General features: G+C 39.7%; 1 protein-coding gene across 4 annotated transcripts in view; it reads right to left on the bottom strand.

Moving 5' to 3' along the window:
- VCAN (versican) overlaps positions 1-24343 on the bottom strand; it is a 151955-nt gene that overhangs the window by 31720 nt on the left and 95892 nt on the right. For 2 of the 4 annotated variants that reach the window (XM_006889868.1, XM_006889869.1), the window contains 5 exons: positions 18666-23867; positions 15335-15448; positions 12921-13034; positions 5395-5553; positions 3620-3702 (listed from right to left, as the gene is read on the bottom strand). In XM_006889868.1, the coding sequence (XP_006889930.1) occupies positions 3620-3702; positions 5395-5553; positions 12921-13034; positions 15335-15448; positions 18666-23867 (5672 nt within the window). The remainder of the gene's footprint in view (positions 1-3619; positions 3703-5394; positions 5554-12920; positions 13035-15334; positions 15449-18665; positions 23868-24343) is intronic. The other 2 variants (XM_006889871.1, XM_006889870.1) reach the window with 1 other exon arrangement.

The raw sequence follows: 24343 nt of genomic DNA, 5'->3' as shown, positions 1-24343 counted from the left end.
TGGGGTCAACTCAATGGCATCTAACAGCATTAAATGCCTGTGACAAAAATGTAAATAGAGTCTGAACTATCTCTATAGAAAAAAGTCTTAATTTTATATTCATTTTCACATTAATGAAAACAAATGAAGACACAGACATTTCTTACTCCACCAACAACTGTTAATTGAAGTCACTAAAATTACTCCCCTATGCACAGTAAAATTAAAACACACAGAGAAATTGCAGATATATTATTCAATTACAGCAACGAAACCAAAGGATATATCTTAAGAAAAATTCATTTTCCTTATATTTTCCTTCGTATGGAAGAAAGAAAAAAAAAAATCTACCCATGACCTTATAAGGCAAATGACGTTGGTTCAAGGTAAATAGTGAGACAGGAAGAGAAAGATGAAATTTATTTAAGGTTGCTCAGTAAGAAATGTGATTAACAACAGCAGCTGGAAAGATGAATTTAGGGGACACTGAAAGTATCTCCGTGGTGGTGGAACAATTTGGAAAAGAACAGACAGATTCACCATACAATCTGAAGAATGTAATCAATGTGTCAATGCAGTATGTAGAAATTGCTGAAACGTGCTATGTGGTAGCATAGTGTTTACAGAGGTGTGTTACTAACTAAGGACATGCTTACCTGTCACCAGCAGCTCCAAGAGAGAAAGGTGTGCAATCTCCTTCCCATGTGATTTATAGCCTCAGAAAACCTGTGAGTCAGTTGCCACTTGATGGCAATGAATTTGAGTTTTGGAGTTTTATGTATGTTTTCAATCAAAAAGTAAAGAAAATGGGACAAGAGATACTCTTTAAATTCAAAGAGACCCCACTCACAGAAACTGTCCTTTAGAGACAAGTCTGAATGAATACAAACACTGACTTCAACAGAGAATAGTTTTCTGATCATGTACCTACAAAGCACCTCTCTTAAAGGCCATTGTGGTAAGAGATATGCAAATCAAAACCACAATGAGATACCATCTCATTCCAGTGGCAGTAGCAAAATTTAATAGGAGAGCAAGTAATAAATGTTGGAGAGGATTTGGTGAAATAGGGACTCTTAAACATTGTTGGTGGGATTGTAAAATGGTATAACCATTCTCGAAGGCAGTTTGGCACTTCCTCAAAAAGCTGAACATAGTGCATTGAAACAGATGAGGGATAGAACTGTTTTAAAGGGACATATAATTGGATATTATTGTTATGACAGAAGTCCAGAACGAGATGGCATAGTGGAGTGGACTTAGGGGGAGAGATTGAATAACAAGGAAGGAATTTTTTCTTTTCCTTTTCAAAAAGAAAAGCTAATTTGGGGGAGGGGCAGGTAGGGAGAAAAGTGCAACAGTGAATGAATGGAAATCCAAGTCTCTGTAGACTTGCATTAAAATAAAATATTAAAAAAAAAGGCTAAACATAGAAATTCCATATGTCCCAGATATCCCATTGCTTGAATATACCTCAAGAAAATGAGAACTGAAACTCAAATGAAGATATCATACCAATGTTCATAGCAGTCTTACTATCACAAGAACATGGAAACAGCCCAGATGTCCAACCACAAATGAATGGATTGAGAAGTTGTGGAACATTCATACAATGAAATACTACACAGCATGCAGGAGCAATGATTTTATAAATTACTACCTAACTTAAGAGGGACAGGAGAGCATTATGTTGAGTAAACTAACTCAGTCCCACAAAGATAAATATTGTATAAAACCATTATTACAGAATGAGTATAAGGATCCAGGAGGGTGGGAGAGCATAATGCTGAGTGAACTAACTCTTTCCCACAAGGACAAGTATTATATAAAACCATTACTGTAGAATGAATATGAGAATCCACGGCAGGGATGGGGGGAGGAGTAAGGGTAGAAGCAGAGGATGAGGATGGGTAGGAGATGGGGTGTTAATCATAGGATTGCACAATTCAATGGGGGAGTGAAGGAAATGGGAAGGGTCTTGTGAGAAAAACAATGTATTTGAATATGTAAATAAATCAGTATATTTTTTTAAAAAACCAAACTTAACCCAAACAACAACAAAGAAGGCTATTGTAAAGAATAAACATATGCAAAGGGCTTAGTACTACAACTTGTAGTAGCCTCAGTACAGGCATGTAAACTCTCCATGAACAGATTTTATCAAATAGGAGCCATCAATGAGAAGCCAATTCATCATGAGAACTAATGAGCTGAGAGGTGTGTCGCTACCATCACAGTGAAGTTCCCCTTAACAGATGGAGCAAAATTTCCTAAAGTAGAGAGACATTACTTTCATCAAGGCATTTTACTCTAGAATGGACCTTATGTTTTAATAAATTCATTAAATCCAGATGTATGACAGATTATGATGGGGATATATGAACCTAAGTAACTGAAAGCCCGCCAAAAAGAGTATACAATGATTTTTACTTTGTATTCTCTAATATCTAACCCAGAATTAGATACATAGTCCAGAGGATCCCAAATTTGTCTACAGTTTAGAATCACCTTGGGAACATTTCAAAAACATAGTTGTCCAAGCCCCAACTCTCAGAGTTTGTTTTGATGGATCTGGGCTGAGCCCCAAGTTTCAGCTTTTTAATTCAGCTTCCCAGGCAATCCTAATGAACAGCCAGCACTGAGAACCACTAGTCTAGTCAGCCCCACTTGAACTATTTCTAAAGAACTCATTTCAATCACATTTTGTGGACAGCATTATTGATTCACTCCTAAAAACAAAACAAAACAATTTTTTAAAACATATTAAATTTGCTATTGAGTTGGTTCTGACTTATAGTCGACCTGCTGGTTTCTGAGGCTTTAAATTACATATACATTTATATGTATACAGATATAGATAGATAGATGGATAGATAGATAGATAGATGATAGATAATAGATAGATAGATAGATAGATAGATAGATAGATAGATTCCATGAGAGATGATGGGCAATCTCTTCCATGATTTACAGCCTCTGAAAACCTACTGGAGGATCAACTATGAGCTGGTTCCAACTCAATAGCATACAACAATAACCACACACACACACACACACACACACACACACACAGGAATGCAAAGAGATGCACATAAGTATAAATTAACTTTTAAGGTTGAAGGATAAATGAGTACTTTTGCTTGGATAAAGTTGAACCATGTTTCCTTAAGTAGTTAGATGTCTGGTACAATTATTAAGGAAGTAAAAGTTTTCAAAAAAAATAGCTAAAAACATAACTCTCTATTACTTATTCTTAGCTTTTCAGCTTTGAAACTATTAAAAGCAAAGCCAGACATCTGAAAACCAGGGTGAAATAAGACAAAAATCAGAAATATCTTTTTTTCCCCTTTCTATATACCAGGGTGAGACAATTCTGCAGATTATCTGCATCTCCAGCTCAACAGACGCCGGATGCACATTTCTGTTAGAACCACTAATATATACAAAGGGTACTGGGCGTTAGATAGGAGCCCTGGAGGTAGCATAAGTTAGCCTGGTCGAGGATGCCATTCTCAATTCTCCCCTATTGCCTGAGTGAGCCTTAGCTAGTCACTTCGCCTATTTCTAGTCAGAGACATCCCTCTGAAACATTTGAGCATCTTCACACATCTCTAAGTTTCCATATACATTATCATCTTACCAGAGTGCTGCCATCAGTCCAACGAAAGTCATGCTCGAACATCTTGTCATTGAGGCCTATCCACTGGTAATCATGGCCCACACCTAAGGGAGAGAAAGCAATACGGAGACCTTCACTATTTGACCCGTGTATGCATGGAAACATAAATGGAGAATGATCTTCAGAGTGAATCATGCTTCCTCTTCTCTGTCTGTTTTCTTACTAATTGCTTATTTGACAAACAAACAAGCATATAAAAAAAGCAACAAACCTCACATACAATAGCTATCTTTACTTGTTTGACCAATGTGGTTTAAAATAAAAAGTCAATAGGTAGAATACTAATATACCAGACATAGACAATTATTTCCCTAGCAGTTTATTGTTTTAAGAATTTTTTTCCTCCATCCTAATTCATGATAGAAATTTTCCATTCACTTTTGAGTTAAGCTATGCCATTGGCAAGAATTCAATGACCTAGTAAAATGTGCCAGATCTACCCAGGCCAGCCTGACTTTTGGAAGTCATGTGTTTCTTCTCAAAACATGTTAAACAGGGAACACCTAGACTAGACAGTTCTGAAAATAAATTTAAAAAAAAGAAAAGAAAAAGAATTACTCTCACTATGAGATGAGTCACTGGTGAAGATATCCACCCAGTGATGTTACGTGAATCTTTACACAGATACCAAAATAAAAATCAAACATCTAAAAGATAGCAAGAATCATAAAAGAACACTTAATAGTGCATAAAACAAAGTTTCCTGACCCAAAAGATGACCAAAATCAGATTTATATATTTATTACATAAAAACTACTATTATCTCTGCTATACATTAATGATTTTGTCTTAATTTATTATTGGTGAATCGTAAGCAGCATAGAGGTCTTAAGTCACTGTAAATTAAATGCTTTTAGTTTCCAATTTCTCCTTATTTGTGCCATTCTTAATACGACATTTACTTTCTATGGTTAAAGATTATTAGAAACTTAGATCCATACTTACTTCCACTGGGTCAATACTGACTCAAACCCCCTCCAAAAAAAAAAAAAAAACCAAAACCTCCCCAACCCCTATAAGATGGAATTGTTATTTACCATAGAGTTAGAACCTACCCATAGTTAACCCTCAGGCAGGTTTTCAAAGGCAGTATTTGCGCAGGAGGAGATTGCCCATCTTACTGATGCTGTAAATCTTTCCAGGAACAGATTGCTCTACGTTTGTCACACATAGTGGCTGGTGGATTTGAGCCACCAACCACTAGATTAAAAGCCCAATCAATGATTAGTCTACAGAGCCACCAATGCTCCAGAACCTTCGATGAGAACTAATATATGCAGAGGGTAACTATTGGGTATTATTTATTAATAATTCCATTTTAATTAGAAGGGTAAACACAACTAAAGGTTGTGTTTTAATATTAGGTGGCATGCAAGCATATTTATTATAGAGATCATAAAGAGTTGGGCTGAACTCCATGAAAAGGACCTTTTCTAAGTCAAGAAATAATCAACTAACAGCAATATTAAATGATTCCACTTGTAGCATGCCATCCCACATATTACTGCTGGCAAAAACTAAGCTAACCCTTCCAGTATTATTACAGTTGAATGCTTCCCAAAATGTGGGACTCACTCACAGAGTGAGACAATTTTAAATTATTCACAGATGAGAGGCTTAATAAAGTTGAATCACAATCAAGAAAGCTACTTCTTTTCAGCTGGCTACAGAAAAACCCAAGAAATCTGTGAGAATGAGGGGTGTTCCAGAAAAGCATGGGTCTTTCTTGTACATACGATTCACAAACATTTGTTCTTCGTGAGACAGGATGCTTGTCAGATGGGCGCCCTGTAGCCGGCATTCCCGTTCAGCGGCGTCCCACGTGCGTCGATGCGCGAAGTACTTGTAGCACTGCCCTTGGAACTTGTGCCAGCCGTAGTCACATGTCTCGGTGTCTGGGAAGAAAACCAGGCAGGGGCTTATTAAACTCACCTATGTCATTCAGGCACTGCTCGCCAATCCAAGTGTTACCAGAAGATCCAAGCCAGTATCTATGCAATGTCCCTGAGGAAAGTGATTCTTACAACTTGGTGACAATTTACCCAATGACAAAGAAATTGATTTTGAGAGAGCCCAACTAACCCCTCTCCTGCTCTGGGCTTAAAAGTCACTATTTATCCTGAACTGCAATTTCCTTAATTAAAGCTAGTGTGTAGCAAGAGGAGGGGAGGGGAATAAAATACAATCAGTTAAGCAGCAGCAGTGTCTGCTGATGGCCTTGTAAAGCAACTGGGGCTGATTCCTAAAAAAAGAAAAAAGAAAAAAACCTTTTCTAAAGAGACTCAATCTTTAGAGTGATAAGATAAGAATTCCAGAAAGTGTGGGTTATGAAAGCTCTATTTGCATAAGGACTTCAAAGGCTGGGGAAGCAGTTCCTTGCCATTCATTTCCCAAGGCATGGGGCAGACACACGTACTTGAATAAGATTTACAGGGGGGACGTGGGGGATCCTTCATAAGTAGGCAACTTCTGGGAGTAGTGAGAACTGCATGTCTTTTGCCTTCATTGGGTTTGGGAGCCTGTAAATCGCACGGGAGCAGACAGCCATCTTTCTTCTGCAGGGCAACTGGTGGAATCAAATCACCAGAGAAGTTCGAGAACTACGGGTTAAGCGACAACTCCTTATAGACTATGCCATCGCTGTTGTGTACCAATGAGTCAAAACTGACCCATAGCTGACCCTCCAGAGGGTCTTAAGAGGCAGTTAATTCAAAGGGATGAGACTGCCCATCCTTCTCCTGTGAAGCAGCTGGCAGATTCTAAGAGCCTAAGGCGGTTGCAGTGCAGATTCTTAACACTGGGCCACACCAGAGTTAGAGCTCAAGAATAAAGTAACTCAAACTACTCTCTGCTTTACCAAGCTTCTCCCTTTGACCACCCCCCCCCCAACACCTATATGCTTTCACTAGCATACCATCATCAGTATTTTATTGGGATGGAAGCTTTTTTTTTTCAGATCTTTCTAAATTTTCACACTGTTAGAAGCTTCAGTCATACATTGTAAATTGCCAGTTTTTATGGATTTCTCACTAATGAAGCAGTATTGCTCACTGCTCTAGTCTCCTTGGGAATCTTTCCTCAGACTCTCTCCTCCCCAGGTGGGGGTCAACTAAATAGACTGAATAATAATCAAGAGAAATTATTGTGACTTTTAAAAAGTATTATCTTACTCAACACCATTCTTCTGGAAAAGTAAATATACTGAAATAATAGTTTTTAAGAACTAACAAATTGTCAAGTTTATAGGACCTTCAAGTACTGAGAAAACCATTCCATTACCTAATAACAACTCCCCTACATTTAATGATGGATGAAAAAAACCTAAACTTTCCTAAATTAAAGAAGTATTTCTTTTGCAAGTCAGACGTGGTGGCCAAATCGAAACTCAAACTGCCCTTTGACCCTCACTGCATTTACTCTTCTTCCTAGTAATTGCGGCAAAGCCTGCATCCTGAAAAACTCAATTTTTTTCTGGACTTCAGTAACTTCCAGCATAACCATACAACAGATGCAGCTTATCTCTGCAAGTAGGCTTCTTTTCAGTTTAGTCTATGAGGTCTGTTGTTTAGTTACTGGCTGACTAATTGTTTTGAATAGTGTGCACTGGAAGTTTTGAATTTTACTAAAGTATTGTATGACCACCAAATCTCACAGGAAAAGATTCAATGCCCAAGAATGATACAAACATTGGCTACTTGGAGACAGTAGGTTTCCTTGGAAGAATTTTATGTCAGAAGGAAAAAGAGGAAACCGAGTTTCCTATATGAGAAGGTTAAACAATTAATAAAGAAGAATAAAGAAGAACTGACGTCTTTGAATTATAGTTTTGGTGAAGAAGACTGTCTATGCCATGGACTTTCAAAAGTACAAATGACTCTGTCTTGGCGAAGTGTTGCCAGAAGGCTTCTTTAGGAGGGAATACAGGGAGACTTCCTCTAAACATGCTTCGAGGATATCAGCAGGAGAGGCCAGTCCCTAGAGAAGAGCATGATGATTGTAGACGGTAGAGGGACCCATGTAGACGGTTGTGAAGAACCAGAATGAGCTTCAACAAGTTCAACTGAGACAGTGACTGTGGCAAAGGGTTCCTGGACCCGCAGGGTTTCCCTCTGTTGTGAATGGGTTCTCTCACTACCAGCTGGAGCTGACACAATGGCACTTAACCACAGAAAGTTGAAGGGAAGAGAATTGTGAATGATTTTACAATACTCTTACTGCCAAAATCAGTGCTATACTACCACTGTAGTACAACTTTTCTCAAACCTTGGAAATAATAATTTCAACTGTATAAACTAAAATTTTAGAGGCTCTCTATTAAATAATACATCAGAATATAATTCTTTAATGCATCCTTTCATATCTTTACTTAATCAAATTGTTTTAGTCTGGTTTTTATCTTTTGCATGAAAACAGATTCACTCACAGAACTCCCTTTAAAACAAAATACCATTAGATGATTTTCCTTTCAAACTGCAAAAACCGAAGAAGCAGAAATTCTGCATACAATATTGCTCCAAGACATTTCACAGTGAGCAGGTGTGGGAGTTTACAACTCCTGTCAGTCACCCCAAAAGCTTACATCTTTCCAATTAGGTTATTCAAGTCCAACACTTCTGGAACAGAACTTGCAAGCTTAGGTAACTATCACCACATTAGTACTTCTCCCAGGTAGATGCTGAGCTCAGAACAATCTGTGAGGTCAGACTCATTTCTCTGTGGATCTAGAGTCCGTACATTCTTCTTTGACCAAAATGCACTCCCTTTTCTAGAGTTAGGAGGGTTAGGGAATTATTAACGCAAAGAAGAGGTCAGCTGAAGAACAATGGCTGACACAGCCCTCACCGAGATTTGGACGGAATATTGTTTAGACAACAAATGCTGCTGTTAATGAAGAAAACATTTGCTCTTAGGCAACCTGAAGAGTGGAGAAAATAAAATCTTTCTGTATCCTGGCAGTAAATCACAGGAGCACAGCTGCAGCTGGTAAACACCCGGCACATGGTTCCCCAGAAAACAGTGCAGATAAAAGAATACACTTGAAAGTTAGGTGGCACCAGAGATGGAAGACAAAATAAACATTTTTCCCCCTTGAGAAGAAAAAGGTAACTGACTCCTAAATCCCTTTAAAGGTCAGTTATGTCTCTTAATCCATCTTAAAATACAGAAATAAAGTGTTTATCTTGGAGAGTTCTTTGGTTTTTTAGGTGCTGTGTAATTGATCTCCACTCCAGGCAACCCCCTGTGACACAGCTGACTGCCCCAGAGCATTTTCTTGGCTCTAACTTCCATGCAAGTAAATCATCAACTCTTTCTTTTTTTCCTGTGGAGGCACCAGGTGGTTAAAATCACTGTATTGTAGGTTAGCGACTAAGTGCTTAACTATCTGTACCACTAGGTTGCCTTGCAGAGATTCTTTAGAAGTGTAGAAAATGGAGAAATGCAGGAGTTTTCATTAGAGTTATTCCACTTAGGTTGACTTTCCTCACTTTTTAATTCACTAGTAGTGACCTTGAAGATTAAAGAATTAATGCCTTTGAATTGTGGTGTTGGCAAAGAGTATTCCAATACTCTAGAACAAACAAATCTGTTACTGCCAAAAGAACAAAAAGGATTCTGAAGCTTCGTCTGACACACTTTGGGCATGCTTCAAGGAGGGACCAGTCCTTGGAGACGGACATCATGTTTGGGAGAGTGGAGGGACAGCACAATAGAGGAAGACCCTCGATGAGATGGATCGATTCAGTGATTGAGGTAATGGGAATAGGCATGTCAGAGACAGTGATGTTGGTACAGGATAGAACAGGGTTTAGGGCTGTTGCAAGTGAATTGATGGCACAGAACAATAACAACAACATAACAGATTATGGCTCTGGTGGCTCAGTGGCAAGAAGCTGCACTGCAATCCTGAAGGTACACAGTTCGAGGCCACCAGCTGTTCTGCAGGGGGAGGATGGTCAATCTCCTCCCATGCAACTAACTGCCTCTGAAAATCTGTTAGAGGGTCCAGTATGGGTCAGTTATGACTCTATGGCCAACAACAACATATATTAATGATGCCAAACAATTGTCAAGACAGCCCAGACCCTAGAAATCAACATCCTGCTTAGAAAGGTTGATAGAGAAAAAGAAGAAGATCCTCAATAAAAAGGAATAATTGCAACAAGGCCTTTGAGCAGAGCAGAGATTGTGAGGACAGCAAAATTAGATGTGTCACTAGGGGTTGGAGAAGACTTTGAAGGAACCTAGCAGGGACCTCTCCAGATTACTGAGGAACAATGATGTCAGTGTGAAGACTAAGGTTTGCCTGATTCAAACCATGATCTTTTCAGTTACCTGTTATGCATCTGAAAGCTGGACAATGAAGAAGGATGACAGAAGAGTTGATGCCTTTGAGATACGATGTTGGAGAAGACTACTGAAATGTTCCATACATTACCAAAAGAACAAACAGATACGTTTTGGAGAAAGTACAGTCAGAATGGTCCTTGGAGGCAAGGATGACAAAGCGTCATTGTCCACATACTTGGGGCATGTTGCTAGGAAAGGCTATTTCTCAGGGAGTGACAGGAAGCCACACAACAAGATGGACTGACACAGTGACTGCAGCACTGAGCTCAAGTGGGTCAGAGATGGTGAGGATGCCACAGGATAGGACACTGTTCAGATCTGTTGATCACAGTGTCACTGAGTTGTACTCATCAGCATCAAACAACAACCAGTAACAACAAAGCAGTGTGACCTGGAAAGTGTCACTTTTCCCCTTGAGCCTCAGTCTCTATCCTATTAACTTACCAAATTGCTGTGTCAAGTAATGAAACATGTGGTCAATCACGGAGTTTTAAATTGTTGTTTTTATGTGTTGTTGAGTTGGAGTCGACTCATAGCTGACTTACCACTAGGTTTCCAGAAGTTGTGAATCACATAAGATGGCTTATTTTTCTCTATCAAAGCAGCTGGTGGATTTGAGCCCTCCAGCTTTTGGCAGTGTAATTCTAACCACTAGGCCACCAGAGCTCCCTAAGTTTTAAATTGTTGTTGTTGTGTACCATAGAGTCATAACTGACCCATAGCTGATCTTCTGGTGGGTTTTCAGAGGCAGTTAATCATACGGGAGGAGATTGTCCTTGAACCATGTGCCTTTGGAATTGCAGCACAGTTTCTTGCCACTAGGCCATCAGTGTTCAAGTTTTAAATAGTAACTCTTTATTCTTTGTCAAGAATTTTGAGAATCACCAGGATGTCAGTTCCACATGAGCAGAGACTTTGTTTGCTTATTTACAACTCTGTCTCCAGTGCCCAGGACAGTCTGAAATATAGTAGGTACTCAGTAAATATCTACTGGACATTTTTTGACTGGCTCCTTGTACCTGGAAATAAGGGAAGTCAGAATCATTTAAATATTTGAATATCTCAGGTATCTCACTTTTTGCTTCCTTTAACAAAGGACATCCTCCTAATATTTTCTTCTAAGAAGAGAGTCCAATCTGGCTTACTTTTATATTTATGATTTACAATTCTAAAACAAACTGACTCAACCTATTGGATGGTAATAACAACCAAAACCTAAAAGCCAGCAACTATCCATTCTCTTCTAATGGCAATTCAATATACACCCACTTCTTATAGCTTTGCTTTAATTGCAGAGAAGTCTAAATTAGTAGTGCAAAGCAGAACACAGGGCCAGACCAATGTGTCTGAGTGTCTAATGCATTTTCATTTTGTCTGGTGGAATGGAAGTCTGGCACTGGGCACTTTTATCAAAGCCAAACCACTGTACGACATTAAATAGAGGAAATCGACATTCCAAGGGAGAGTGTGCTGAGCATGCAATGTGGTTCTGATTGATGGATTAAGAAATTTTACCATTAACCACCTAAAATACACTCTCAGGTTGGCCATAAAATACAAATAACAGGGATCACGAGATCCAAGCCATTGTGAAAACAGGCCAGTCTTTCATTCAGAATATGCATGTTTCTTCCGTAGAAAAGTTTCCTGGTGAGCAGAGACACATCTTTTACATAGTATTTCCCAAGCAAAGTTAATATATTCAAAAAACGGTATCACTTCATTCTCTAGGGAAGTTTGATGATGGCATCTAAGTCCATGAAGTTTCAAGTGCTGAGGGAGAGAAAATGAAGGCAACTGACTGGCTCCAAGACTGTAAATCTTAACAGGAGGAGACTGTGTATCTTTCTTCAATCACTGATGGAGTTCTAGAAAAATTAAATTCTTGCCAGAAACTTTAAAATGCTGCAGAACAAGGGCATTACTTAAAAGCCTACGATATGCCTGAGTCAAGACATGGGATTTTTGTAATTATTTCATATACATGTGAAAGATGGATACAGAATAAGAAAGACTGAAGAAATGATGTCTTTGAATTGTAGTGTTAGAGAAGGATACAGAATATACCATGTAATGCTAAAGTAAAGCTGTGTTGGAAGAAGTCAGAGATTTCCTTAAGGGCAAGGATGGTTAGACTCTGTGGCACATCCTTTGGGCATGTTACCAGGAGAAGCCAGTCCCTGGATAAGGACATCATATTTGAAAAATCAGGTCAGCAAAAGAGAAGAAGACCCTCATCAAGGTGGAATGATAAGAGTGATTGGAACAATGGGTGTGAACCCAGAAAATGTTAAAAGGATGGTGCAGAATCTGGAAAAGCTTTGTTTTATGCACACAGCCACTAAGGTTCAGAGTAATCGCTAGCACTTAAAAATGACAACATGGAATTCAAAGCTCTTAGGCATGCATATCACCGATGCAGGTTCAGGTGAATGTGTAATTTGTCCCTAGGAAGAACACATACCACAGCATCCTTCACTGTTGGCTAAATGTCTTTATTCCAGTTTTTATTTGTATCTGTAATGCCTATCAGTAAAATAATGATGATCAAGCTAATATTTGTTGAGATGTTTCTATGTGCCATCAAGTTGGAACTGACTCAATGCTGACCCTCCTGTGAGTTTTCAAAGGCTGTAAATCACATGGAAGGAGACTATCCATCTTTCTCCCATAGACTTGAACTGGTGGATTTGAACTGAGTGCCTTTGGCTTGGCAGCAAAACTCCTTACCGTTAAGTTACCAGATGAATAAACCTAATGGAGTTAAATAACTTGGGAGGGCCTTCTGCAGGAAAAAATATGTACTAAGATGAGCATGGCCACAACGATCCAATCAGTATGACAAAATGCTGCTGAGAAGCACCCTCTGAATTATTAAGACTCCTCACTGAATAAAGGAAACAGTGGCTCTCACCTTGTTCACAAAGGGCACCAACGTAGCTTGGAAGGCAGAGGCACGTGAATGTATTAAACCCATCAACGCATGTTGCTCCATTCCGACAGGGATTTGAGTGACACTCATCAAAATCTGAAACAAAATCATAAAAGGTCACAATAACACCTTAAAAAAGAACAAACCATTTTACCCAGTTAAATTGCAATTTAAGATCCATCTTTTAAAAATTATAAATAAGAAAACAAAGTAAAAATAATGTTTTAGTGTTAAGTACATTCCATGTAATATCTTGAGAATATTTTTTTTAAAAAAATGTAAAAGCCTCCATCCGACAGTTTGCCGTCCTGTAGTAGCTTGGGTGCTGCTCCGAGGATGAATACGTGTCAGGCATTTCAAATACCAGCATTGTCACAGTGAAGGACAGGTTTCAACTGAGCTGACAGACTGAGAAAGAAGAAAAATCCCAAGGGCATACTCCCAATCTTTAGTCAATGAAATTACAGCAAAGCATTATCCAACTCATTTGCTTTGGACCTATCACCAGACAGAATGAATCGCTGGCGGCAAATGTCAAGTTTGGAGAGGCAGGGTGCCAGGAAGGGCCAGGGAAACCCTCTATCCCTGAGGAGATGGGTTTGCACAATACTCAAAACGGACACAACATGCCAGCAATTTGAGGGTAAACTCTGGACCTGACAATGTTTCATCATGTTGTATGTCAGGTAACAAGTAGCTGTAGACACAATGGCAGATACTTATCTGTCCCTGCTATTATTGTTGTCTGTCATGGAGTCTATTCTGACTCACTGCCACCCTATAAGACAGAATAGAATATTTCCTCGGCTATAGACTTAACGGAAACATATTGTCCAGTCTTTTCTTCTACAGAACTGCCAGTGGGTTCCAATTAATGACCTTTTGATTAACAGACAAGAACTTAACTATTGTGTTATAAGTGCTCCTTTATTTATACATAAGTACTAAAACTTCATTTTCTTATTATATGAGTGTAAAGTTTAACTTGCCATAGTACATTTTAACATTTTATCTGGCAATTCTACGAAAGTTTTCAGGGACCTCTGGTGACTTAGTGGAATAGAGTTGTGCTGTCTACTCAAAGGCCCACAGTTCAAAGCTACCAGTTATTCTGAGATAGAAAGATGGGCAATCTTCCTTGTGATTTACTGCCTCGGAAAACCCACCAAAGGATCGGCTAAGAGCCAGTTCCAACTCCCTGTACAGAAATAACAACAAAAACAAGAAAGCTTAAGATATAAAGAGCAATGTCCTTGTCTCCATTGTTAGTAAAGTCACATGAGGGTGAAACTGAGCTGCTCCTTGGAGGCAAGGATCTGAAGCTCCATTAGACATACTTGCGGCATGTTGAAAGGACGGACCAGTCCTTGAGAGGAATTTCATACTTGGAAGGGTGGAGGGACAGCGCAAGACAGAAAGACCCTTACACACCCATGTTTATTGCAGCTTTGTTTGCAATAGTAAAGAGCTGGAAACAACCCAAGTGCCCATCAAGAAATGAATGGGTTGAGAAGCTCTGGTATATTCATACAGTGGAATACTATGCAGCACTGAAAAACAAGGAACTCATGAAATACTATGCTAAGTGGATGACCCTAGAGGACATTATGCTGAGTGAAATATCTTAGTCACAAAAGGACAAATATTGCATAGGACCACTATTGTAATTAGGACTGATATTGGGGTTGACGGAAGACAGAGAAGAAGGGGAGGAATGATGTATACTGCATTGCAACAGATGAGGGAGAGAACTGTTTAAAAGGGATATATGATTAGGTATTATTGTCATGAAAGGAGTCCAGAATGAAGGCTGCACAGTGCAGTGGACTTGGGGGGAGGGATTGCATGGCAATGAAAGAGTTTTTCTTTTACTCACCAAGGAGAAAAGTGAATTGGGGAGGAGGGGTGGTCAGGGAGAAAAGTGCAACAATGAATGACTGGAAACCCTAAGTCCTGTAAACTTTCATTAAAATTAATTAAAAAAAAAAAGAGAGAAAGACCCTGAATGAGATAGATTGACTCAATAACTGGGGTAATAGGGGTGGGTGTTTCAGAGATGATGAAGTTGGCAGAGCCTAGAGCAGGGTTCAGAGCTGTTGTCCATAGGGTCGCTATGAGTCGCAAGCACCTCGGTGGCACATAACAACAACAACCCATACAGCACAAAAAGTAATGAATGACATAAGCAAGTCTCACTGAATCTTGTGTATATTAATGGAATTCAGCAAACATCTGTCCCACTCCCCTGCATCTGAGTTAAATAACTCTAAGGCCTTTAGCTTCCTTTGTTAACAGTTTATTCACACCTGGGCTCCCCCAAAACCTTCTGAGTGATTCAAGCAATGCAAATGCAGTCTAGAAAAGAATCACATTCTTTTAGGCCAAAAACATCTTACCAAGTTCACACTGGTCTCCGCTGTATCCTGGCACACAGGTGCAAACATAGGATGTATCAGTGGGATAACAGGTGCCTCCATTAAGGCACGGGTTCGTTTTGCAACGATCGGGTCCTACAGCGTTCAGGAAAGTAAGAAAGGTGATTAGGCTCATCATCAGTTTCAATGTGTTTTAACAAAAGAATGTCACTTAACTGCTACCATCATATAAGCTTTACCATAGCATTGTAAAGATACTAGACACAAAATTAACATTAGCTTTACTTTCTGGAGTGTTTCTTGTCATTATAACTAATCATTACAAATCGCATCTATTCATCTCTGGATTTAACCAGCATTATCTTTAAACAACAGTTTGTACTGTATCTGGCAACTAAGATAGTCTACCGCAGATTTTAGTTGGCATGATAATGGCAATTGATTTTAGTCAAAATGATTACACATATGTGCACAGTGAATGGAAAATGTATTCTTTTAAATGGAGTTAGTTCATGTGAAATGGCTGGGTACACAAAACAAAACATGCATTCTTTTTAGCAGACCGGCTGTTACCATCATTTGAATTATTATTGCCTTTTACCACTTAATGCTCAGAAACTTTTTCTTCGAAAGTGTGCACTGTAGTCTCTTCTGCTACATTAACATGCCTTTTCCAAAAACACGTTCCAAATGTACTCCTTTAAACTATACTTGAAGAAAAGCAACACATGGATTAAATGCTACTGTATAAAAACAAACCTAAACACAAAAACCTTGCCTAATATGAAACTCCAATTTTTTTCTTACAATTTTATTAAAGCACAAATAAAGTTGACACTTCTTACAGATAAAAGATTAAAGATGTAAATCCAAGAGAATGATCTAAAATATAATCCTTAGAAGCAAATAGTGATGCAATTTGAAGCACAAAGTTTAGCCCATAGGATTACTTAAATAGCTGTATTTATAGTACTAGCTTAAATTTCTTTTTTATATATTTGGCAGGATTGCTTAAGTTTCAAAGTATTCAAGAATCCAAATGAGAGAAATTTCACACAATCACTGAAAGAAAAATAGATTATTTATGGAATACAACCGTATTTTCAAGAATGTTACATCCTGAGATTCTCAAATATCTAAGGGGTCAGGGAAAGACATGTAATTATGAAATAACAACTGAAAAAAGATGAGAGCAAAACAAGGTAATTCTGTGGAAATAACAGAGTCTTTTCTATACTAGAAAGTTAAACTTTCTGAGTGTTAAGTAAATTTTAGCTATTAGAAAAACTAGAGAGATACGTCTTCACTTAATTGGCCATTCATGTTAAACTTAATTCAGATGCTTACATTTGCCATTCTAAGAACTATCCCAAACTTCCTAAAACTCTTTCTTTCCAAATATAGCCATTTTGCTTTATTATCTTACTCCATTAAAATACCATTGCCTCCTGAGTTACAAAGCAGCGGTCAACAACACATCTGTTTATTACCTTCTACAGAAAACTCAGATGGATAGTTAATGTGGGAGTGAATTTTAAAAATCACTATGTTGCCACACAAACCTGAAATATTATAGCTATGTTCATTCCCCAACCCCAACCACTGGAATAAGACTAAGGCTATCAGACAAAGACCTGGAAGTTCTCTCCAAGGACCTGAAACAGTTCAGATCAGGGGAAAAGTTTTGTGTTCTTAAACTGCATTCTTCCCTAAACAGTTTGTATTAACCTCAGAAAGCTGAATTCTGCAAAAGATAGACTAGGCAACCACATTTTAACATCTGTTTACCAAATTAGAGTAAAATGACCTTTTATTTTTGTTTTTGGTGATAAATACACAGCACAGACTCTTTGTAAGCCCTGCAGGCTGAATTTGTTCCTTTCTATGTACCCATTTAGTTGTTACTAACCAATTATTTCTATGTCACATTTTTACCAATCTAAATTATATTCCAACTAAATAACAAGCACATAAATCCTGGCCAGATTATTTGGTTAGCATTTGCAGATTAAATAGACTAAAACAAACACTAACAAGGAAAAAGTCCAGTAGCTTTCAAAACCACCCTTGATAAACTTTATTCACAAAATCACTCAAGCATTTATAAAAATTGTGTTTTATTATTATTTCTCTCTGTTTGAACCACAACAAAATGAAGCAAGAGTCACAAAAGAAAATATTGATCTATTCAGAAAAATAAGTCCAATTATAGCCAGGCCATTAAATGCATTCATTAACATTAAAAGGATAATTTCAACCAGGACTACCCTTAAAATATTGATTCTTCTCCTTACTAGAAGCTAGGTACTATGCTTGCTTGCTGAGTCCACTAACACTGTTATTTAAATAATAACTTTACCACACAATACAATAAAGATAACTTCTCAATATTCTCAAGCTAAATTAAGAGGAAAAGGAATATTACAAGTATATATCCTTTAAGAAATCTGGTTTACATTGTATTGAACAGTAGTTGCTTTAAAAAATTAACCTAGAAAGCAGCTCTTTGTACTACAGAGGTCTGGATTCAAATCTCACTTTGACTGCTGAATGGCTGTGTGTCCAAACCTCTCTGGTTCTCCACATCTTTTAGTTTACTTTTTAATGGGAATAATCATAATGGATTTCAAGATTTTTAAGAACTATCAAATAAAACAGTCTAGATAGACCAATATAAAATGTAAGCCTTCTGTACATTCACTATATGACAGAAATTCTCTCTACAGGTAGAGCACAAATACATACTGAGTCGCTGCCCTCGATGGTGAAGCCCTATGCTAGATGCATGTGTGGAGTATCTGAGGCACAGAAAGTTCATTCAAGTATGAACTACTGGTATTACACAGACTATGCAAAATATTTATTGCTGTTATGTCCTAGTCTTATATTGTAAAAGACTGACAGATTTTTATATTGCCACAGTCACACGGATCAATGGGCAATTAAAACCAAAACAGTACTTGAAAAAAAAAAACAAAAACAAATACACAACTAAAATGCATAATGACAGAACATGGCATAGCAATACAGCAATAATCTGAGCTGTGGGTGAAAACAAATTAAAATTTTACACCATTAACAACCTTATTCTTTTAGGCTACAACTATGTATTGTTTCTTTTCAAATGCAGAAAAATAATTGAAGCTATATATAAGGTCTGGAAATGATGTGTACTTACTTTCAATGCATCTTATGAAAGACCCAATGCCATGGCCTGTTCCTGCTGTTATGTCAACAGTATAAAAGTCTATTTAGACTTCAAATCACGAAAAACAAGATATACACATGCGTGTTTAGGACCAAGCAACTGTTTCCAGATTTGGAAACAGACTGATAAATACTGTGGCCTTACCTGGTAAATAGACCGCTGTGCCTTCCACTGACTCTGCATCAATGCCAATCAGGAAATCGCTCTCATTAGAAGTTTCCAAAAGGGAAAATGCTGGTGTTGCTAGCTTGGCATTTAACTCCACAGTGCTTACTGTTGCCTGATTGTGAGCCTCAAGATTCCGTGCCGATACTTGCTGATCTGATGCTGTTACTGTTGAATGCTGCCCTGCGATCAGCGCAGCTTGGGTTTTAGGGTTTATTTCCAGAGAAGGAGGAAAAGTGGGCTCCTCCGAAGTTTGCGGGCTGGGCTGAGGCACCACACCTGTCTCAACTCCAGGAGTCGCGGGAGCAGAAGTGGATTGTGGCCACTGTGAAACACCTTCTAACTGACTGTCCCTTGCAGTGGTGGTGGCAGAGATAGTTAGAGGCATTGTAACACTGGGAAACTCTCTGACTGTTTCTCCAGGAACTGAGACACTGGCTTGGTTTTTAGAGTCTTGGTGAAACTCAATTCTTTCAGCTATTAGTTCTGTGGGAGAAGCTCTCACTTCTTTTAGTAAGTTAGGTTTATTTTCCTCTTCGGAAAGTTCTAGTTCCGTGTTAGGAGATGAAGATGGAGGTTCAGTTATGGCAAAGTGTGTCTCTTGGGATGGTTTGAAAGTCGCTTCAGTGTCAGCATGAGTTTCCGTGACATCCTCTTTGAACACCTGGGTGGCTCCCGCACCTGTATGTGGCTGAGTACTACTTGGCTCTGGGACATCTGTGTGTTCAAAGGCCCCACTGTGGAGGTGGAAAGTGCCTGGAGCTGATGGTGTCTGAGGGGACAACTCGGCAAATGCTGAAGATGCTAACGTTGCATCACTATATGCTGGAGAGGCTGATCCTTCCATCATATTAGGTGTCTCTGCTAATCTCTCAGCCATAAGGCGGGGAGTGCTGACATGTACATAGGGTGGATGATCCGTCAATGCCTCTTCAGACCCTGAAGAGAATTCTGACTGAAATGAAGGGTCTACATACTTCTTCTCTTCATACTCCTCCTGTGCCCCTTCCAGATGGCCTAGAGTGGATATGACTTCACTTTGGTCTGCGATAGCTTGACCATCTGACAAAGTGCTTGATTCAAAGACATCCTCCAGGGTTTTCGTTTCCACCTGGGGCTCTTCAATCTGTGGCTTCACTGTGGCAGATTCAATTGGAATGGGCAGGGCTGGTACTGAGGGGAGGAAAACGTCTAACTCAGTGTCTGTGCTAGAGATGGGGATCCCAGTGGTGAAGAGAAAACCTGTGTGGGATGACTGACTTCTGTCTTCCAGAGGCATTGACTCGTTCTGTGTGGCCTGAGTGTAGCTGGCCAGCAGAATGTCCCCAGAACCCTCCAGCTTTTCATCAACTAAAGAGTAATTAGCAGCCACCCCATACTCCTCCTGAAGCTGAGTGCTCTCTTCATCACCACCGTGTGACCCTGCTGGCACCTCTGGATCGGGGTCGGTCTGCATCCCCAGGATGTCTTCATACACAGATTTCGTGTGATCAATATCTATGATTGTATTTTTGTCTGACGTCAGCTCGTGTGGAATTTCAAGGATGGTACTCTCTGTAATTGTCAATATTAAATCCTTGTCCTCTTTGTCCAAATCTAGAATCATATTTTCAGTGGCTTTCCTCCTGGCAGGCTTTAAAGTGGCATCCTTGAAGTCTCTGAGACTGTCTGGGAAGCGACCTGCAGCACCCTCTGTGGACCTCTCAGCCAACATGGTACTGGCTGCTGTGCTCTCTGGATCAGGGGAGCGTTCGTTCTGCTTAGTATGAAGAGAAAGCACAACCGAAACGGTTGGAAATCCATCAGCAGTAACAGCTTCAGCACTGGGAACCTCGGTATGTGTGTCCAGGGGTCTATTGGAAACAAATGCACTGCTTCCTTGCCTGGTTGCCTGAGTAGTTCCAGAAGTGTGGGGTAAATCAGCAATACCTAATTCCCCAGATCCTTCTCCAGAGTGATCATAAAACAATTCAGATGGCCTCGGTGTTGATGTAACAAATCCTTTGGCCATTTTCAAACCATGAGTCTGTGCCAGGGCAACAGAAGACGTGGCTGTTTCTTTAGTTTCTGCTGTTGAAGAATTCACGTCAGAGACCTGGGCAGTCATCGTTTGTACTCTATTAGTTTGGCTTTCTTCTGCCCAACTGAGCATCTGCCTTTGCGTTTGTTCAATGTCTTTGGGGAAAGTGAGAGGTGTCACAGTGAGTCCTTCTCCTCTGCTGTCACCCCAAATGCCCATTAACGTGGAGCTGGATATTGTCTGGCTATTTTCGGGGAAGCTGGTAGTTTTAAAACCGAGTTGTCTATCTTCATCAGTTGTTACATTTTCCATTCCCTCAGAGTCTTCCATTTCATCACTGGGGATCCTGGTTTCTAAACTTTCCACTTGCGAGGTCTGGGGATGTAATGTGCTAATGATTTGTTCCACTTTGGTAAAATGTACTGATCCTCTGGCTTGGGTGGGCAGAACTTCTTCTCCTGATCCTAGTCCAGAGAATAAGAGCTCAGTATCTGGCTGTCTGATGAATGGTCTCCTGTCTGTAGGAGAAGGTTTTATACTTGCCTCTGCTTTCACTGATGAATCTGTCGCCACATTTTGAGATGGTGAGGAGTCAGTCACAGAACCAGTAGTTAAGAGAAAATGTGATTTTTCAATACCTTCAGTGGAAGCAGCGTATGATTCCACAAGCTTTTTATCTGGATCTGGGGTAGACATGAGTACTGAGGGCAAACCTTCCTCCTCGATTTCCTTGCCATAACTGTAAGTTTGCTTTGTTGTAAGTATAGAATAATCTGTGATTAGGAGCTTGGTCTCAGTAGAGGTTTGTGAATCAAGAATTGTTTGTTCTGGTGCAACAGAGCTTTGGGGAGAGTTAAGAGGCTTTTGTTCTCCAGTCTTTATATCTGATGCTGTTTTATGTTCAATTTCTTTTGTTACAGGGATGACTTCTTCCCTAGACCACAATTCGGCTGGTTCCAAAGTTTGGAGAGGGTCCACTGAAATTGTGCCACCAGCTGCACTATCTGTTGCACCTTCCACACCTTTAGCTACTGCTGTTGGTGTAACAGTGAGTCCATGATCAGCTGCAGTAATAGCTCCCATTTGTCCCAAACCTTGGTCAATAAGTGGAGACTCTGTACTAGAAACTTTCCCCATAGAGCTGCTGACTGAGTAGAGCTCGCCTGAGCCCTCCCCTGAGGCTGTGAACTCTTCCCAAGGGAAGGCTGAAGGGCTGGCCATGGTGTGACTGGATCCTTCCAAGTCAGGCCCTTGACTGATGTGATCTGAAACAGGCATTGCAGAAGGTGAGGTCTGAATATTCATAAAGTCTTCATCTCCAGAGCCTTCCATTGTTATCACATCTTCTGTTACAGAATGAGAAACTGTTGAGTATTCTCTAAACTCACCACTGGCATCTTCCTCAAAAGGAACATGTGTAGCAAAGCCCTTAACTTCAGCTCCATGACTTGGGGCTCTAGTTATCTCTGAGACCAAGCTTCCCTTGGATGTGTGGCTTATAGTTTTAGCCTCTTGTCTATCCACGGTGCTCAACAGGAATCCTGTAGGCTCAAAAGATGGGGTAGTTGCTACATGGGAAGGCAATGTACTATCTTCTTCCTTTGGGGTTTGAATATCAGACTCTGAATTTATGAGAAATGGAGGGAAAGTGGTGGTTTCTGGATGAGCAGCAGCGTCTCCAGAGCCTTGCTCCATAAAGAGAGAGCCTAGGACAGTGGTCAGCCCTTCCAGAATCTCAGGCTGGCTACCAGTGCTGTGCTCAGGGACCTGGACCCCCAGACTCCCTCCAACACTTGTTTCTGTAGAGACTGGTATAGCACTTGTCATTTGCCTTTCCAACTGGGTAGGTGTTGTCAAGGACATTACACTTTTCCTAATGGAGGCTACATCACTAAATGTCATTTCATTTGAACTTTCTAATTCAGGGAGTAAAATCAGTTGATCAGATCTTTGTGTGGGCAAAGGTTTCTCAGTTGGGGCAGCTGTACTCGTAGCTTCCTCTCCATCCTCTGTTTGTTTCTTTCCTTCAACAGAAGTACTGAAAACCCATGCAGATGTGTCTATTGTGCTCTTGAATTTGGTCGGTACTATTTCTACAGAAGGTTGTTCAGAAACAGAGTAAGAGATGGTGACAGGAACATCCAAAACACTTTCTGTGATCATGGTCTTGCCAGTATCTAAATTATCATGTGTATTTGTGGCATTGCTCTGTGATAAAGTAGCTACCATGGTGAACATTTTAATTTTGTCCTCTTCATCTTCGCCAGAGCCCTCCGGCACTGGAATTGAAGAAGGAGTCCCCAAGAGCTCTCCAGAGTGGTTAGCAGTTACTTGTATCCAGCCTTCGGTGGCAGAGAGTGGATCATCAGGTTGCACATTTCCTGTTTGGGGAACTGATTCTTCTTCTAAAACATTTGTTGCTGCAGAACCTAGAACCATGATTGGAGTAAATGTGTCAGAAGTACTTTTTTCTGCCTCCTCACCAAATGTAACTTCTGGAGCCTTTGAAAAGACTTCTTCCTGTGATTCTAGGGCAATCGCAGCACTTCCTGAAGATTCTTCAGGAGACAAAGATACTGATTCCAGTTTTTCATACGTCTGACTATCAAGTTCAGGACCCCTCTGAGTGATTGAGACTGTATCCTCTGTGGCTTTCCCATCATGGAATTGGACTGTGGGAAACACATCATGCTCACCACTAGAAAAGTGTTCAGGCATTTCAGGGTAAGACTCAGGTTTCCAAGTCATCTCAAGCGATTCCAATTCATTGGATTCGTTTGACTGCATTGCAGTGGACAATTCGCTTTCAGCTATCACAAACTGATGATTATCACTTTCACTGCTGTCTGAAAAATTTTGAGAAGGTGCAACACTCTCAAACTGGCCACGCCTGGCTTCTGCAGCTTCGGGGTCGTTGGGCAAGGGAGTGACGAGGTGCTTCCCATTTATGTACTGCACTGATGGGGTGGTTGTTTCTTCAGTAGCGTTTGCACAGTCTTCCTCCTCCTCTTCATCCTCTTCGCTAGGATATAAGTCAAAAATGTGAGGGAAAATTTCAGCAATGAGACTGTGCTCTGCATCTGTTTCTTCACTACAAGGTTCTTCTTCTTTAGATTCTGAATCTATTGGATGACCACTTACACTCAAATCACTCATTCGACCTGAAAAAAACAAAGAGTTTTCACAATACTTAAAGAGAAGATTTGGCAGCGTATTACAGAAGAAATCCATAGCAAGGCGGACCACACACACACCCAATGGGTTCTTTTTTTTTTTTCACATTACGTGCAGTCACCCTTCAACACATGGTTTTCAGTCTTCAAATTTGGTGTTAACATTAACAATAGGAAAAAAAGAAACACATTCAGCAATGCTATAGAAACAGGTTAGGAAAACTCTCAATATGTTTAACAGAAACAATAAAGTCATTAAAATGAAACATCACAATCACAGTGTATTATTTTTTTAATACAGTGTAATCTTGACATGAGAACTCATCTTTGTATAAACTGGGAAAAGTGTTTAATTATAAATATTTTATTGGACCCAACGGAAGAAGTAATTGATGATTTTTCTTAAAGTAAGAGAATGCTCAGACACCAATTATTAAGAAAATAAGAAGAGATTCCATCTGGCT

The sequence above is a fragment of the Elephantulus edwardii genome, unplaced genomic scaffold (assembly GCF_000299155.1).
Source record: "Elephantulus edwardii isolate Elephantulus edwardi_28Jun2011 unplaced genomic scaffold, EleEdw1.0 scaffold00082, whole genome shotgun sequence".
Taxonomy (NCBI): Eukaryota; Metazoa; Chordata; class Mammalia; order Macroscelidea; family Macroscelididae; genus Elephantulus; species Elephantulus edwardii.
This window is presented reverse-complemented; position numbering and strand designations above follow the sequence as displayed.